General features: G+C 55.1%; 2 protein-coding genes across 3 annotated transcripts in view; one reads left to right on the top strand and one right to left on the bottom strand.

Annotated features, from left to right (window-relative positions):
* The window catches only part of LGMN (legumain), a 30,245-nt gene extending 26,070 nt beyond the window's left edge, over positions 1-4,175 (top strand). The window contains exons 8-14 of the mRNA XM_081291019.1: positions 40-106; positions 1,099-1,217; positions 1,302-1,391; positions 1,553-1,753; positions 2,622-2,792; positions 3,287-3,354; positions 3,622-4,175. Of these exons, the coding sequence (XP_081147145.1) occupies positions 40-106; positions 1,099-1,217; positions 1,302-1,391; positions 1,553-1,753; positions 2,622-2,792; positions 3,287-3,354; positions 3,622-3,664 (759 nt within the window). The 3' untranslated portion in view covers positions 3,665-4,175. The remainder of the gene's footprint in view (positions 1-39; positions 107-1,098; positions 1,218-1,301; positions 1,392-1,552; positions 1,754-2,621; positions 2,793-3,286; positions 3,355-3,621) is intronic.
* A 7,355-nt stretch (positions 4,176-11,530) lies between these two features.
* Positions 11,531-17,091, bottom strand: part of RIN3 (Ras and Rab interactor 3) — a 117,029-nt gene continuing 111,468 nt past the window's right edge. For both annotated transcript variants that reach the window (XM_081288687.1, XM_081288688.1), the window contains 2 exons: positions 15,293-15,456; positions 11,531-12,675 (listed from right to left, as the gene is read on the bottom strand). In XM_081288687.1, the coding sequence (XP_081144813.1) occupies positions 12,355-12,675; positions 15,293-15,456 (485 nt within the window). In that variant the 3' untranslated portion in view covers positions 11,531-12,354. The remainder of the gene's footprint in view (positions 12,676-15,292; positions 15,457-17,091) is intronic.

Below are 17,091 nucleotides of genomic sequence, written 5' to 3'. Positions count from 1 at the left end.
CTCGTGGGGCTGGGCGGCAAACATCTTGTCTGCCTGCAGATGGTGTTCTACATCGAAGCCTGTGAGTCCGGCTCCATGATGAACCACCTGCCCAATAACATCAACGGTAGGTGGAGAGCAGGGCTGCTGGGCAGGGCACTCAGCGGGTGGAACTGTGAGCTCTACACAGCAGGGGCCACCAGGGCAGCTGGTGTGCAGACGTGGGGGCGTCCAGGCCAGCAGCTCTCACTTCCTCTTCTCCCTGAGGATTATTAGGGAATAAAGAATCTGCAAGCCTCACAGTGCACTCCCAGGTTCTAGCCAAACTACTTGAGTCCAAAACCAGTGGGCTTTGGATCAGCCATGGGCTTTGGCCTCGTGTGGGTCCTGCTTTCTGATCTCGGGCAGGTGACTTATCCTCTTTGGTCCTCAGGTATCCTCATCTGCAAAATGGGGATCTAGCTAGGGCGTGTGTTGGGAGAGTCATGCTTTGAATCAGTACGTGTGCCCAGCACTCTTTGGAGCCCATGTGGACAGAGACTAAGTGGCAACTATTGAGGAGGTCTGTCCAGCTGAGTGCCTCCGTTTCTTTTTAAATTCGATTTAAGTTAATTATTTTTTCTTTGCTCGTGATGGGATCCAGGCCTTGCACATGCTAGACAAATGCTCTACCACTGAGCTACCCCCCAGGCCCCTTCTGAATTTTTTTTTTAAATACATCTTAACTCTTAGAAACCACATTAGTCCCATTCTTAGGTTACATGAGCCCTTAGGCTTTGTCAGCTTGCTGGACAGCAGGATGTTGTCAGCGTGCTCACTGTGTTGCTGCAGGGAGTCTGTCAAGTGGCTTCTCTTTCTTCCGTGTTTAATTTTAGACAGATTATTCAACTGAGGGGACTGGGCTGGGAGTGTGGCTCCGTGGTAGAGCACTTGCCTGCCATTGTGAAGTCCTAGGTTTGATCCCTAGCACCACCCACTGAATGCTAGTAAACACACCAGAGTGGACAGGGCCGGCCACCCATCCTGGGTCGAAGCAGGTGGCAGGGGAGGTGGGAGCTTTAAGTGTGGCCCTCGGGGAGGAAGGAAATGCAACTCAAAGGTGCCTCTGATTCCTTGTAGTTTACGCAACTACCGCCGCCAACCCCAAGGAGTCCTCCTACGCCTGCTACTACGATGAGAAGAGGAACACCTACCTGGGTGACTGGTACAGTGTCAACTGGATGGAAGACTCGGACGTGGTGAGCCCTGGTGGGGGCCGGCAGCCCCTGGGTTGAACAGTCGGGCTCTGGCCTGGGAGGACCTTCACGTTCTCCTTTCTGCAGGAGGATCTGACCAAGGAGACCCTCCACAAGCAGTACCAGCTGGTGAAGTCCCACACCAACACCAGCCACGTCATGCAGTACGGAAACAAAGTGAGTGGGCCTCCCCGCTCCTCCGCGGGGGCTGGCCTCGTCTTCAGCCTACACTCAGGGCCCTTCCGTGGCCCCAAAACTGTGGGAGCCAACTGTGCGCCTCCTAGGCAGGGACCATCCGTCTGCTTACATGGATATTCTCTCTCTCTCTCCCTCTGCAGTCCATCTCTGCCATGAAAGTGATGCAGTTTCAGGGCATGAAGCACAAAGCCAGTTCCCCTATCTCTCTGCCTCCAGTCACACGCCTTGACCTCACTCCCAGCCGGGAGGTAACCCTGGCCATCCTGAAAAGGAAACTGATGCAGACCAATGACGGGCAGGAGTCGCGGAGTCTCCTCAAGCAGATCCAGCAGCACCAGGATGTGAGTAGCACCCAGGGATCCTTTGCAGGCCCCGCTCCCAGCCCAGGTGGGTGGCTTAGGCCACCGAGGCCCCTGTCCCCACCTGTACCCAGCACGGCTCAGAGCCAGCTGAGAGACCTCAGGCCACCACCTCTGGCCACATAAGAGTGTGTGTGAAAGGGACCGACCTCTGTGCTCCAGGTGCAGCAGAGGAGGGGCGTCTTCTTTCCCTTCTAGGAAACTGACCTTGACCTCTTTGGTGGTCAGGTGCCAAGGGTTGGGTGCCTATTCCCCTGTCCTGCCAAGAAGCCAGGGCGTGGTGGCCCCCTTTTATACGTTGTTTCTTAGAGGCCAGTTCTGTCTTGCTGCGTATTGAGTTGTTAGCTAATCACATATGTGTAGTGCTTCTGCTCCTGTTGTTGCGATCCTCGTGGCCACAGCCTGAAGTGCTTCCCACAGCTCCTGAGCTCTCCTTGACTTCCCTGCATCTGTCTGAGTAGCTCCTCAGTTGGTCTGGAACTGGCAGGATTGTTTCCCACGTTCCAGCTGCGTGCTCTCTGGCATGCTGGGCAGAGGGTTGCCTGTCCCTCCAGAGAGCCTGCTGCCTGTTCTGCTTGTCCCTTTCTGCAGCCCAGCAGGGACCAATGCTCTGGGATAGGGCCTCGATCTTCTGGGTGAAAGCTTCCCTTCTGGTATCAGGAGTAACACTTCCCTGAAAGTGGAGGCCCCAGAAGGCGAGGTCACACAAGCTCCAAACACTTGTCCCCTTCAGGACGCGTGAGCTGGCATCATGTTTTACCCACGGGGCTGGAGCGGTGTGGAGAGGGGTCTGTAACTGCACCCAGCAGTGCTGAGCCAGACTCCACTGAAGGGCTGTGCGTCCCCCCAGGCCAGGCACATCATCCAGAAGACCGTGAACAAGATCGTGTCTCTGCTGACGACCTCCCAGGCTGTGGGGGAGAGGCTGCTGTCCGAGAGAGCCCCGCTCACGGAGCACAGCTGCTACCAGGAGGCCGTGACGCACTTCCGCACCCACTGCTTCAACTGGCACTCCTCCATGGTGAGCCTGGGCCACCGCAGCTGACGCCCGGAAGCTAAATTCACTCAGTGTGCTGGCTGTCACCTCGGCTTCATTGCCTTGAGGAAGGTTCCATCCTGGCTGAGGGCCCTCAGGCGGAGATGCCCAGTTCCCTGGCCATGAGTCTTGGCCCTGGTGCACTCATGGTCCAGCGGGTAAGGGAGTCCCCAAGACACAGGTGGCGCTCCCTGTGTGTCTTTCAAGTGCCTACTTCTCATGCTGTTGCTGTCCCTGCCCAAAGCCCCGCCCCCTCAGCCACACGGGGTTCTCCCTGCTGGGCTCTTCTGACCCCTCCCTAAGATGCATGTTGTCACACCCTGGTCCTGGAGGAGCAGGAAAAGTGAAGTCTCTGCAGATGGAAAGGCCAGGAACCCCTGGCTGAGATGCCTGTCTCTGTGACGGCAGAGGTGGCATCTCCCAAGCTACGAGTCCCTTGCACGGTGACGGTGATGCGTGATTCTTCTGTTTTCTTCTAGTATGAGTATGCTTTGAGGCATTTGTACGTGCTGGCCAACCTTTGTGAAAAGGATTATCCCATCGACAGGTAATGCCCGCGATGGTGACATTCTGAGAGTGCTAGGGAGCACACTGCTATCTGTCTCTGCAAGTGTCCAGTTTGCTTCTGCCGCCCGCTGCCTGGTTTCCCCCGCTGCCTGGCTTCACCCGCTGCCTGGCTTCCTTGTGGGGACTTGGCCAGTGCAGACCAGAGCAGCTGCCTTCTTGGCGGGTGGCTGGGAGTCTGTCTTGAAGGACTCCTGCTCCCGTGGGACTGTCGGGCTGGCTCAGTGAATGCCTTTCCTGTCTCTTACAGCATAAAACTGTCCATGGACAAGGTGTGCCTTGGTTACTACTGAGGCGCTGCCCTCGGGATGCTGCTCCCACGTGAACACTGGACTAACCAGAGACTGAAGAGTGGAGCCGGAAGGGGAGCTGCTGCCGGGCCCCAGGGTGCTGGTGGGCCACTCTGGGCCTCTTCCCAGGCCTTCCTGTCACAAGACCGCCTACACCTTTGTTCCCTGTCCTCTGCAAGGACAGCCATGAAACTGAAGGAACTGCACACTGACTGGTGGGACTGTGTCGAGAAAGGGACGTTTGCTCTCCAGGAGGTTTTGGGGGTTTTACTCATTAGTTTTCAGGAGCAAGCAGTTCCCCGGGGCTGCCAGAGCCTGTGAAAGGATCTTTGTTCTGAGAAAGTTGAAGCTGGAACCACGTTAAGTCTTCAGGATGATTTGATTGCAGAGGGAAGTGAGCCCCGAATGGAAAATTATTTTTAGGAAAAAAAAATTATAATTTTTGATTGCTTTTGTATTTTATTCTGTAACATTGGATGAGTCTTAAAAAATAAAGATTTATAACTGAAGCTGAGTATGAATTCCTGGCCATGACTTTGAGGTCCATTCTCCTGGCCCTCCTGGTGGGGCCCGGTCTCCCCTCCCCCGCTCTGCTATTTCTGCTCCTGCAGGCCTGGGACTTCTGGCTCCTCTGCCTTCGCTCCTTCCTGTTCCTCCTGCCTGGTGCTTTTCCCTTCATTGCCACAGACCCTTGAACTGCATCTTGAGTGCCCAAGTGACAGTCCTTGAACTTCCCTCCCTCCCTGCCTCCCCTCTCTTTACAAGTACCATCTCCTCCGGCCTCTGACAGCCACATCAGGGTCTGTCCTTGCACCAGCTGCAGGGTAGGGAGGGGACCTCCCAGTGGGGAGCATGACCTCCTTCAGGGCAGAGGCCACTGGCTCCTGTTTCTCCTGACCCTGTGCAGGGATGAGGGTCACCACGTCTAGTCTACACGGTAGAATCCCACAGAGCAGCAAAAATGGTGGGGTGGGCTCTGAGGTTTCAGGTAACAAGTGACAAAAGACCCTCTGCACTTGTTGCCAATGCTCAACAGCAAACCTGAGGGTTGGCGGGCTTTTAAAGAGATACAGTGCTAAGAGTAAGACGTGGGTCCCTCTGTCTTCCAGAACTGCCCACTGCCACCAGGGCCCTACTCCTCTCTTTTTATTTGTTTCCCTATGGAATGAAAACATACTTGACCACTTAATAAAAGCAGCCCTATTTCACTTCTCAGATAACAACTTCCCAAGTCACAAGACCTTGGACTTTCTCCTCCTGTGGTTCCTAGGCTCTCAGGGAAAAGGGCCTTCCCCCCTGTGTTAAGCCATTTCTGTTAGATTTCTGTCTATGGACAAAAATTATTTTACTATAACTAAATGCTTTAGCTGAGTAACTTGGAATTTCCTTCTTATGGCTGAGAGTTCCAAATCAAGGCCCAGGCCCATGGGGAGACTCATTTTTCATTTGGATTCTAACTCAATACTTTTTGCTCAAATTATTCCAATTTTGGTCTTCAGGCACTCTTTCAGTTGGCTACTTTGTCCTTTAAACATGCCACACCCCATCAATACAGGCCCCTCGTCTCGATTCTGTTTGAGGACTTCCTTACCTTCTGTGGCAACAAGATGTTCTAGACTTATCTTGTCTATTTTCTGATTCCAGGCTTAGCATCAGCCTTTTTACCAAAGAGCCCTGGTTCTTCTTACTGGAAATCTTTGCAGAAACTAAGACCTGGGTATTAGATGTGCATGTTGCTCCTGGGGTGGGTGTCACCTGGAGGCTGGCTGAGCAGGAAGCATGTGTGCATCCCTGAGTGTCCATGGTGACTGTGGGCCTATATTAGCTGCACATGGTTCCTACTGATGTCTCCAACTCCATCACCACGTGGACCGCTCTAGCCACCTGCCCTTTCTTATCTATGAACTCCCACTCTGCCAGGGAAGCGTGCCCTTTCCATGTGCCACCCATTTACCTGTCTGATTTCAGTGTACACGTGTAGCAGCGTCAGAATGGCCCCCTCCTGGGGAACAGCCTTTTCAACTAGGGCACAGCGCTTATGTGCAATCTCCTGCTGAGTAATGGCCTCTTCTCCTTCAGGTTCACTTCCAGAATTCCTCAGGTCAGCCCCTTCCCCTGTACTATAGTCAGATGTCAGGAGATGCTCTGGAAATACATGCCCTTAAGTCCTCAGCAAGAGATACTGAACAATTATTGCACCCTGCAATAACTTGGGCTTTTCCTCTGCTCAGATAATGAGGCCTCACCCAGTGGGGCTGAGTTACACTCACCCGTTCCTTTGTAATCTACCCCTTCACCCTTTTGGGGATAGAATGTCCCATGGAACCTCCTCTTGTGTGTCCCCTATATAAGAATAAAGAATTCCAGAGGCTCTCTCTCTTTCCACAGACCCCTAAGTTCAGAGAGATGTCCCTGGATATGTGAAAAGGTACTTCTGTGTGTTTGTGTGCTGTCTTTGACGTTTTCTTAAGTTATTGGAAGAGTCAGATTTTGTGAGCCCAGCATAGGTCACCAGCTAGGATAGATGGCGATAGTCAGATTTATTCGTAGCAGACTACAGTCCATTCTGGGGTCTCCTGACCTCCCGAAGTGATATTTTGAGATTGTATACATTAAAATTCACTCCTGGTGGCTGTAAACTTCTGTTGTGATAAAGGCACTATGACAGGTTCCCACCATGACATTTTCATATAGAACAGTTTCACTGCCTTGAAAGTCCCCTGGGTTTCAGCGACTCCTCCTTCCTTTCCCCCACCCCACGGGCAACTACTGATCTTACTGCTTATACTTCTGCCCTTTCCAGAATGTCATGGAATTGGGATCGTATGATCTTTTCAAATGGGCTTCTTTCATTAGCAACATGCGTTTAGGTTTCGTCCCTGTCTTCTTCATGGCTGGTTGCTCTTCCCATCGCAGAATCCTATTGGGTGGATAGACCCTAATTTGCTAATTCGCCTGTTGGAGGTAGCTTGGTTGTTTCCAGTGGCTATAAATGAAACTGCTAGAAACATTCAAGTGTAGGTCTTTGTGTGAGCCTAGCTTGTAAATTTAGTTGTGTTGATTATAGGAACATAATTTAGGATCATGTGATAAGGCCGTTTAGCTTTGCAGACACGGAACGTCTTCGGGAGTGCCTGCCTTGTTCTGTGCTCGCCCAGACACCACAGGGGCTTTTCTTGCTTCACCTTCTCACCAGCATTTGGCGGTTTGGATTTTAGCCTTTTTAAATCTATTTTTATTTATTTATTTTTTTTGCAGTGCTGGGGATTGAACCCAGGGCTTTGTGTGTGTGCCTGTAAGGCAAGCACTCGGCCAACTGAGCTATATCCCCAGTCCTGGATTTTAGCCATTTTGATAGGTGTGCGGCTATCACTTGAATTGTGAGTGTCCCCATGTGCTTGGTCCCCAGGGGCCCTCTCAGGAGGTGGTGGATTTAAGAGGTGAGACCTACGGGATCTGAGGTCACTGTGGGGGGCATGCCCTTGAAGGGGACAATGGAAACTTTCATCTTTCTCTCTCTTCCACCTGGCCACAGAGCTCCCCGGCTTCCTCCACCACACTCTTGCCATGGCGTTCTGTGCCCATCAGTCAATGAACTGGAGCTTCCCAAACTGTGAGCCAAAGTAAACGTTTCTTCTTCTTCTAAGTTGATTGTCTCAGGCACGGGTTACAGTGGTGCAGAGCTAGCTAACACATCTGTTCTCTCACTTCTGAATTCTTCAAATCCTGGCTTAGGTTATCCTTTCAAGACTGGTACCCTTTTTTCATGTTTATGAAACAGTGCGTTACATTTTCTAAAGCTGTTCTGGGACACATTTTTCTTGTGTGTTTTCATCGTCCCCAGGAGAACCGTTACCCCATTTCAGCTCTGAGGAGTAATTAAGTCAGCTGATGTGGCTGCGGCCTAGGTCCCCAGGCCAGCTGGGGGGCAGGAAGTGGCCTGGGTGCTCACCACAAGGCAGGCCAGGACCTCCCAAGGGCAGAACTCCTTCCCTCTGTGGTCCTTGGGAGGGACTGAGGCCATGCCCGGCTCAGCCTGGGGGGGGACTGGTGGCCCCCAAGTCTGTGCCTCCACCACTGCTCAGTGTCCTTCGTGTACCTCCCACTCCACAACACACAGAGCTGGCGTCCCCTGCTTCCTCTTAAGCCTGCAGCTATGTCCAGCCTCAGCTGAGGCCAGGCCCTTCACCACAGCATCATGTTGGGAACTGCAGTTCCTAGGACCTGTCCTCTCCCACCCACCTTCCAGTCACCCACCACGTTCTGCTGCTTTTACATCCAGCTTTTCCCAACAGTAGCTCTTCCTCTCAGACCTCCCCTCCTCCCATCTGGGTTGTCACAGTGGGACAGCAGAACCTCCCCCTCCAGCTGGCCCGTGCAATCCGGTTCCACATGGGTGGAGAATCTCCAGTTTTGCCTCATCTCCATTCACATTCAAGCCATCTTGAAAAGGTCTCTTCCCCTAACAGAAGCTTCTTGTCCATTTTTTTCTATGAGCTTTTCCCTTGTCTTCCCTCTTCCTTGTCCAGAACTGTCAAGAGGCTGAGGTTTGACCCCACTTCAGGCTGCCATGGCCTGTCACAGGTTGGCAGGAGCCGGCACACACGAGACTCCTGGGTCAGAGACAAAGGACTTATTCACAGCAGGGCAGGTGGCAAGGACTTCATGTTTGCTGCCGCTTCTCTTCTGTCACGTGCCCTGAGTGTGCTGCCGAGCTGGGCCCAGGGGAATGCCGAGCACACAGTGGATACGCCGCACCCTCGGAAACTCAACTTAGGAAGATCCATCTTTTCAAGAAAATGACTAGTAAACTTGACAGACGTTTGCCCTGCAGGGAAACGATATCCTCCAAGGTGAGAAAATGGGGAAAAAAATTTTACCCTTTTTCCAAAAGGAAGAAATGATCTGTCTCTTCCAAGGTCACTCAAATGCTCTTAAAAAAGGGAGTCTGGGGAATGGAGTTGTAGTTCAGTGGAGAGCGCTTGCCTGCAACATGTGAGGCACTGGATTTGATCCTTGGTACCACATTAAAAAATAAATAAATAAAATAAAGATATTGTGTCCATTTGTAACAGAGAGAGAGAGAGAGAGAGAGAGAGAGAGAGAGAGAGAGAGTGTATGAGTGTCTGGCTGGGCCTGGAGATTCATACCTGTAATCCCCAGTGGCTCTGGAGGCTGAGGCAGGAGGATCACAAGTTCAAAGCCAGCCTCAGCAACTTGACAAGGCCCTAAGCAACTAAGGAAGACCCTGTCTCAAAATTGAAAAATAAAGAAAAAGGTTGGGATGTGGCTCAGTGGTTAAGTGCCCCTGGGTTCAATCCCTGATACCAAAAACAAAAATGAGGGGTGGGGGAGTGAGGGAGGGAGGGAGGGAGAGAGAGAGAGAGAGAGAGAGAGAGAGAGAGAGAGAGAGAGAGAGAAAAGCCATCAAGGACTCTGCCCCAGGACGCAGAAATGCAAGAGCTTCACGGAGAGTGGGCTCCCAGCAGCCTGGCGGGACTGATAGGCCCTTCTGTCCCGGGCCAGGTCCTTCTCCTTCAAGCACAGCTCAGGCACCCCTGGCTCCAGGAAGCTCTCTGTACCTTCATGCTGCAGGCCCCCATAGCATGCTGTGCCTACCACTGTCCCCACCCAGGTCACTTTAAACTGAAAATATCCCCAAGGCTTAGCCAGCTCCAGAGTGTGTGCCCCTTGCTCACAGGAGACATTTACTTCCTGAATAGATTTTGGCGAGCTGTCCCCTCCCCGGGGCTGACACAGGCCGGCCCGACAGGTGAAGCACACATTTCCCACACGTCCTCCCAGCTGTGCGACTTTGGCAGTGAACAACCCTGTGACTGATGGTGCTAGCCCCGTGTCTATTTACCCTTATAAAAAGACTGGGGGTGTCTCCTGCCTGCCCCCACCCAGGAAACGGGGTGATCTAGCACCAAGCCTGGGAAATCGGGGTGTAATAAAAATGGGGGCACCGAGGCACAGAGCTGCTAAGGTACATGCTGCGTCCCCACTGCCAGCCTGGAGCTCAGGTCTCCTGCTCCCAGGACCCGCCCACCATGGGACGCTGAGTAGGTTTGTGGCATGGAAGCCAGATGCCTAGATCCCTGTGGCCGGCTGCGGCTGCGTGCGTGGGCTGCAGAGGCACTTCCTGAAGCTTCCTCAGGACTCAACATTTTCCAGCAAATAGTGTGGCAACAGGGCGAGGGGAAGCCACCGCTGAGTTGGCACTTTTCTCCCCCAAGCGCTGCCCCATGTGGAGGCAGGGGCTGCATCCTGTCCCTGCTGTTCCCTCTTCCCCACCTAAGATGACCCTGCCCAGCAGCTGGCACCCTGGTATGGGTTCTGGCCATTGAGTGCACACGGCAAGGGCATCAGGGAACCGGTGTCAGCTCTCCAGACTGGCCTGGGGCTGCCCCGTGGGAGGGCAGGCTCCTGTGTGCGGAGTCCTCGCTGCATCCAGAGGACCCTCCCGAGGCTTCTGCTCCTCTTGTCCTGGCTGCAGCGAGCAGCTGGACAGATTCCACACACTGCATTAAGGTGTGGTGGGTCCAGGCATCTTTGGGGCCAGGTTAGGGCTTTCTGTGATGGAGGGACTCCAGCCAGGCCAAGCTGAGGACAGGAGCCTCAGGAGCCACCGTCCCCATCCTGGACACCCACTGTTCAGCCCCAGGCCGTGGTGCTTTGTTCTGCCACCCCAGGCCACCTGGACGTTCCCTTTCTCTGTGGTCTCCTCCATGAATTCCTCCCCCTGGGGAGGCTGCGTGGAGAACATAAAATAATGCAGGGGAGTCACAAGTGGGTGCCAGGCACCCAGAGCTCGGCTGGATCCGTCACAGCTCCCTGAGGCTCCCAATGACCAAAGCTCTGGGTGACTGTCCCTCCTGCTCTCTGGAACTCATGGCCTCAGGGTAAAGAGACCTGAGGGCAGACCTGGTGCCCAATTCACCCCCTGAACTCCACCTACTGCTCGGGCGAATGGCAGCCTCTGACCTCCCCAGCTGGTTCAGGCCAGGTGGCAGGCGGTGGGCACTGTGCCTCCCAGCTGGGCATGAAGTCGCAGAGCCCAGTCTGGCCTGAGTCCAGGAGCGGTGCTGGGAGCCGAGGATGAGGACGGTGTCTGCACCTGGCAGGGGCCGGGGAACAGGCAATCGGGGATGGAGCCTTGGTGTCTGGTACACTGACCTCCAGGGCAGGGCTCATGCTGGGGCACCCCCTGCCTCGAGGACTCACTGAGATGGTTGGCGCCTGGGTTCAGTAAGGCTAAGCCCAGGCTGCTGTTCCCTGATGCCCCCATTCACACTGGGGTCCCCAGGAGCTCTGCTTCCTCTGCTGTTCCCAGGACCTCGAAGAGTGCCGACGTTAAGCAGGTCCCCAGTGAACCCCCATCTTTAATCAGTGCCAAGGACAGACAGGGACAGTACAGATCTGCTGGAGGAAGAGGAGGATGACAGACAGCTGCCAGTGGATGGGCAGACTGTCACGGGACTGTCCAGGGCTGCGGACCATGGTAGGCACTGTCTGGCTCAACCCGGGTGTCAAGAAAGGCCTCCTGTGGAGAAGGGCTTTGAAGGCTCTAGAGGAGCTGATCAGGTGAAGACGCAGGGAATGGTGTTGGGGGGGGGGAGCAGCAGCAGCAGGGGGGCGAGAGATGGTTCTGGAAGTCATCTAGAGCTGGGATGGAAAGAACCAAGGGTGCTGGGGGTGTAGAAGATGACCAGGCTGAGGGTCAGACGGGGCCAGGGCCCCGAGGGCTGCAGGCTCTGAGAACACTGCAGGTTCTGGCAAAGGGCAGGGGCCCTCTGAGCCCCAACTGGGAGAGTCAGGCCGTGGCCTGGGATGGCCACAGAGCTCCAGCTTCTCCAGAGAAGGAAATGCAGCTTTCACAAGGGCTTTTATTAAACTCCCCCCAGTGCCTCTTTCAACAATTGCCACAGCCCTGGGTGTCCACCAGGGAATGGCCCTGTCAGTTTTCCCCTGGTGGAGGTGGGGCTTGTCCATGTATCTGTGGCCTGGCTTGGTGGCCCTGGTGTCTGGCTGCCTCTGGAGGGGTACAGGTGCTGTAGGGGGCTGTGGGCACTGGGGGTTGGGGGCAGGCTCTCTGGCAGGGGCAGGGGGCCTGTCCCTTCAACACACACCCTGAGAGATGCTCCTGAGATGCTGCATGTTTCCAGAACTTCCCAGCTCCATCCTGAGTAGCAGAGGAGCAACGGGGGGGCCAGGCGCTCCCTCTTCAGTCAGCCCTGGAAAAGAAGCCCTAGAAACAGCAAGGAGGGGAAGGGCTGCAGGAGGCAGAGGAGACGGCCTGAGGGCCTGTGCATGAGCAGGGGTGGCTTAGTAGCTGCAGCTGGCTGAAGAACCTCTTCCCTCTCTGAGCCTCAGTTTCCCTTTCTGTCTGATGAAGAACATGGCCTCTCAGTGCTATGACTCCACCTCAGGAAGTGCCCTTGGCCACTGCTTCATGTCATCCTCACAATTATTTTGTGCCCTTGGGTTACCATGTTCAGTGGGTGGTACACATGTGCACAGGCGGGCACCCGCCGGGAGTCTCCACGTGTGCTCAGACGTGGGGGCACGTTTCTGGATGAGTGGGTGCAGCTGAGTGTGGTGGGGTGAGTGAGTGAGGCCCCAGTCCCTGTTCTCCTGTCCCACCAGTCTCAGGAAATACTGCCATGGCAGGGACCCTGGTAGCCCAGGCCTCACAGGAAGTTGGGCTCCCGCACCACCAGGAAGGGCGGGTTTCCGCTGTCCCCACCACCATCCAGGGGCCGGTACACGAAGTGGAAGTCGCGCTTGGGCTCACTTCGCAGCAGATAGCCCTTGATGCGATGTGGCAGTGCCTCGTCGGCCAGCTGGAAGCAGCGCCCGTCCACCAGCACGAAGAGCCGGTGCTCCTGGGGCTGGGTCACCTCGAACTTCTCAGCGCACTGCGCACACAGTGCCTGGGCCATCGTGTCTGCCCGGGACGCCAGCGTCCGCGACTGCTGCTCAGGCTCCAGATATGACACACAGATGAAGTCCTGCAGAGCGAGACAGAGGGCACGCCAGTCACCTGCAGGGCCAAGTGGGCATCTCGTTGGCCCCCACCCTGGTGCTGGGGACTGGGGCCAGCAGTGAGGAGCTGGACCACTGTGGACCTATCATTGCCTTCTCTGGTCCCCAGGCTCGCAGGAGCAGTTGTGAAGCTGGGGGTTGGGCACCTGCAGCCCTCCCTTACCCTGCGACTGAGCCTGCTGGGTGACCCTTTGCTCTCCATCACTGGGCTGACTGTTCTGGATCATTTAAGTCCTGGCATTGAGGAGCCAGTGCGCCCCCTGGTGGCCAGTCTAGAGGCTCACCCTCCTTCCTCCCTCCACTCATCATTCCATGGCTTCTCTTTCCCAGAGTTCCCCTGTGCCCAGGAACAATGCTGGAGATCAGCGTAAATAAAACTAGGGGTGCGGACCTTACTCCCAATGTCCCACAACTCAGACAGGCGGAACAGTTCAGGCCCTTAAGGCTGGAATTGCCTCTGGGGCTCAGAGGCCAGGAGGGTGGGGGAGAAGGCCTGGGGAAAGAGGGCGGGGAGCTGGGACATGTGGAAAGGGCATGGTGTGAGCAAGGTTTCCAAGTACCTGGCCAGCACACTCACCACCCTCCACCAGCCCCAGAAAGAGGACAGTGTGGCCCCTGAGTCCCATGCTTGGTTCTGAATCTTCTCCCATTTACTGTGAAACCTTGACCTACTTAAGCCTGTTTCCTCAACTGTCCACTGAGTACATCAGTCATGACAGGGCTGGGAGAACTACACCAAGTCAGCCTCTCCTTCACCCAGGACCAAGCAGGTGTGCAGCGTGTGTGAGGCCGTGACTGCCCTCTGCTGGACAAAGTGGTAACAGCAGGGCAGACGGCTCCACAGCAGCCAGGCCATGGAGATGACAATGGCCACCACAGTAGTGAGTGCTTATGAGGCCCCAGGCTGGGTCAAGGGCTTCACTGCTGCTGCCACGCCCCCCTCTCTTGGTGTCACAGGGCTGTCCTTGTTAGGCCTCCTAAGGGCCCTTGCCTCCTACTGTTGACCTTGGGGCTCTGGGTGTCCATCCCCTAGGGAAAGGATTTAAGGAGTTGGGTGTCGACGAAGTGCTGGGACTGGGCAGAGAGTGTGCGCTGCCCAGGTTCCAGAAACTCTATTGAGGGCTCCTGGCCTCTCTCCCAAGCTTCCCTCTTCTCAGTGGTGGGGGTCTGTCTAATCCTCTGGATCAGCATCAGGAACCCACCGGCTGCAAATAAGAAGAAAGGAAGGGCTGGGCCAGGCTTGGACCAAGAGCATCCATATCCCCAAGCTGGTGGGTGTAGGCATGCCAGGAGGGTATGGGGATAGTGGTGGGCTGGAGCTCCTATCAGCTTGGGAGAGCACGCCTCTCTTTCCAACTCTAAGATCAGGGATACGAGCTGAAACTGGGAGTTTACACCATGGAAATTGACAGAAGCTAAATTCAAGAGTTTTTTTTCCCTTCTCCTTCTTCAGAGAGAGCCATTACAAGGTGCTGTTGATTAGAGGAAGGAGTAGGGACATTAGCTTGGAAGCCTACACAGGTGCTGGGTTGGCGGAGCTCATCTGCTCACAGTCAGCTTGTGTGAATAGAGAAACTAAGTCCCAGAGAGGCAGGGATTGCTCAGGGTCATGCAGAGAGCTAGCTCAGAGCTGGGTCCAGAGCTTGAGCTTCTTGCCTCCCAGGCCTGGGCTGCATCTGTTATAGATGGGCCATCTGGAAAGCCAGGAGTGGGATTCAGGACTGGTGAGCTCTGGGAGCTGGGGTGGTGGTGTCTGCATAGCGATAGCTTGTTATAACTCTCTCCATTTTCCACATACTACTGTCTGTTCTGTCCTAGGTCCTGGGCTTGGGACCCCTGAGACACGTGAACTATGGATGCTGCCCTCCTAGAGGTAATGTCTTCATACACAGAGGGTTACAACATGGTGGGATCTGCACTGTAATGGGGGTGGCAGTGGAAGCACAGAGTCCGGGGCAAGAGGGGGCATCAGGAAAGCCTCTGGCTGTTAGAGACCCTGTGTTGTCTTGAGGGCTGGCGTGACAGCCGGTGAGGGGAGGCAGCAGCCTGGGTGGAGGCTGAGCAGCCAGGAGCCGAGCTCGGTGTTGGGGAGCTGTGAGTGACTGGGTTTATTGAAGCCTGGGTGTGATGGGGGAGGATGCTGCCTGAATGTTGTCTGCATAGATGGAGAGATGGAGGGGTGGGCGGCTGGTCGGTGGGGACAGAATCGGGGTAACGGGAAGCTTGGCAGCTTCTGCATTTGTCCAGGGACCCAGGGGCAAGGCTGTAGGTCAGCTTGTGTCCCCATCTCCAGCCCTAGTGGGGCTAAGTGCACAACAGGGGCTAGAGTCATCTCATCTGCCCCATCAGAACTCCCATGGCTGGTAGGACTTCTCTAAGCCCACCCATGTCCCTGGCCCCGAGCTGGACATACTGGGCCGGGGCTGGGGTTCCTTCCCCTGGTGGAAGCCCCGCTATCCCCTGAGGGCAGGGCTGGCCAGACGGAGCAGGCAGTCGCTGTCACAGCCATTGAGCCAGCTGGCCAGTGAGACTGGCGTCTGGGCAGGGTCCTCCTACCCGCTCCCATCAGTCGACCAGGCTCACCTGCACCGAGGAGCGCGAGGCCCGGGCCTTGTTGAGCGTGCGCCTCCGCTCCCAGCGGTGGATGGAGTCCTGCACCTCCACACTCAGCTGCCGGGTCACCGTGATCTTGTCGTAGTTCTTGATGTGCTCCAGGGCCCCGTAGGTGGTGGTCAGATAGTAGGAGCCTGCGGGGTCGAGGGTGCGGAGGTTGAGCTAGGACACGAGGAAGGTGTCCAGGCTCCGCCCCGCCGCCGCCAGGGGGCGCCTGCAGCCGGGTCCCCAGCCTCCAAGACTGAGCTCCTGGCCATGCCCACCGCGCAGCCGGGCCAGGGCCCAAAGCCCAGCTCTGCTCAAAACCGGTCATCGGTCATCGTTTTCCCTTCAGAATGAAAACGCTTGCTTATTTTTAAAGCGGTATATTACAATGTAAAGGATGCGCAAGAGACAGAAACGTGGATGCCTTTAAAGTGGGCTGGGAGTGGCTGGGAGCTTCTCCTGGATCACACACCTTCTGAGCCAGTGGATGTCTTATTATTCTAAAAATAGCTTTAAAAGATGTGGGGGACACTTTAATTATTCTGTGCAGTTTTTAATGATTTAAAATAAGTAAGCATTTTGAATGAGCCAGTTGCCCATTTCTTCTCACCTTCTTATGTCACTTCACGTGCATTCTTAATCCCTAACATTTCCTGAAGTAATGGAAGCTTCCAGATACTTCAGACCTCAAAATTTACATACGGTTTTAAGATAAAAGACAATATCGTGCATGGATGCTTGGTTCATTGTCCTTAGCTTATTAGGGGCTTTTGGCTAAGAAACATCTGAGAAATATTAACCTTGTTGAGCCCCAGAGTTGGGGGGGGGGTGACTTGGCCAAGGTCACGCAGTGGTCAGGGCCCTGGAGGGGAAGGAGTTCTCAGAACTCTTCGGATCTTCAGTGTTGTCACTCCCAGGAGCTGGCTTCCCTGCCTTTCATCAGACTTCTCTCCCTGGCCCCTTTTAGTGCCAAGACAGTGATTTTTGATTGTGCCAATGACCCAAATCCCATCTTCCCTAATGAACTGAGTCCCACTGTTATTTGGGGAATTATCACTGGAATGAAAATATTCATTTCCCGACTCCCAGGGTGGCACGGGCAGGAGCCCTGTTCTGGCTCCTTGGATGTGAGTGAGGCTTCCAGGAAGGCCTTTGAAAGGGACAGACTTCATTTGACATATCCCTTTGGGTTTTTGCCTGTCCCCATTCCTCCTTCCTGGAATACAGAGATGAGCCTGGAGGCCCAGCAGCTGTCTTGTGATCAGAGGTGGTAGGCACAAAGACAGAGGCCCACTTGCTAAGGAGAGCTGAAAAGAGCTGGCCCAGATTTCACCCTCATCAGCTTCGGAGCCTGCACTTCTTGATCCAGGTCACAAACCAATCCCTCGCCCTGATTAAGCCATTATGAGTTACACTCCCAATGGCCATGCTGGATGGAGGAGTCCCACAACCAGTGCGGGCCAGGTCCACCCCTGGGCCAGGGAGGGTGGGGGCGCTAAAGGGGTCTGTGGCCACAGGATCACCCACCCTTGGGTGACCCTGATCAGAGAAGAGCCACGAAGCCACTCATGTGTCTCCCTTCCTAGGTGAATGCCAAGCCTGAGTGTCCAGGATCTCTGATGCCTCCAGCCCTTGCTGCCCTGAGTCCATGTCCCTAGGTAGCACAGTCCTGCTTCCCTTGGGGACACTCTGTCCAGTTCAGGAGTCAGGAAACAGGGCGTGCAGCAGCCGTCCTGTGGTCCTGGGCGAGCTCTCTCTGCCTTGGTTTCTCCTCTGCAAATCCC

Source organism: Spermophilus citellus, assembly GCF_964194105.1.
Source record: "Spermophilus citellus genome assembly, chromosome: 4".
Taxonomy (NCBI): domain Eukaryota; kingdom Metazoa; phylum Chordata; class Mammalia; order Rodentia; family Sciuridae; genus Spermophilus; species Spermophilus citellus.
The sequence above is the reverse complement of the archived record's forward strand: the minus strand, read 5'-3'. Positions and strand labels throughout refer to the sequence as shown.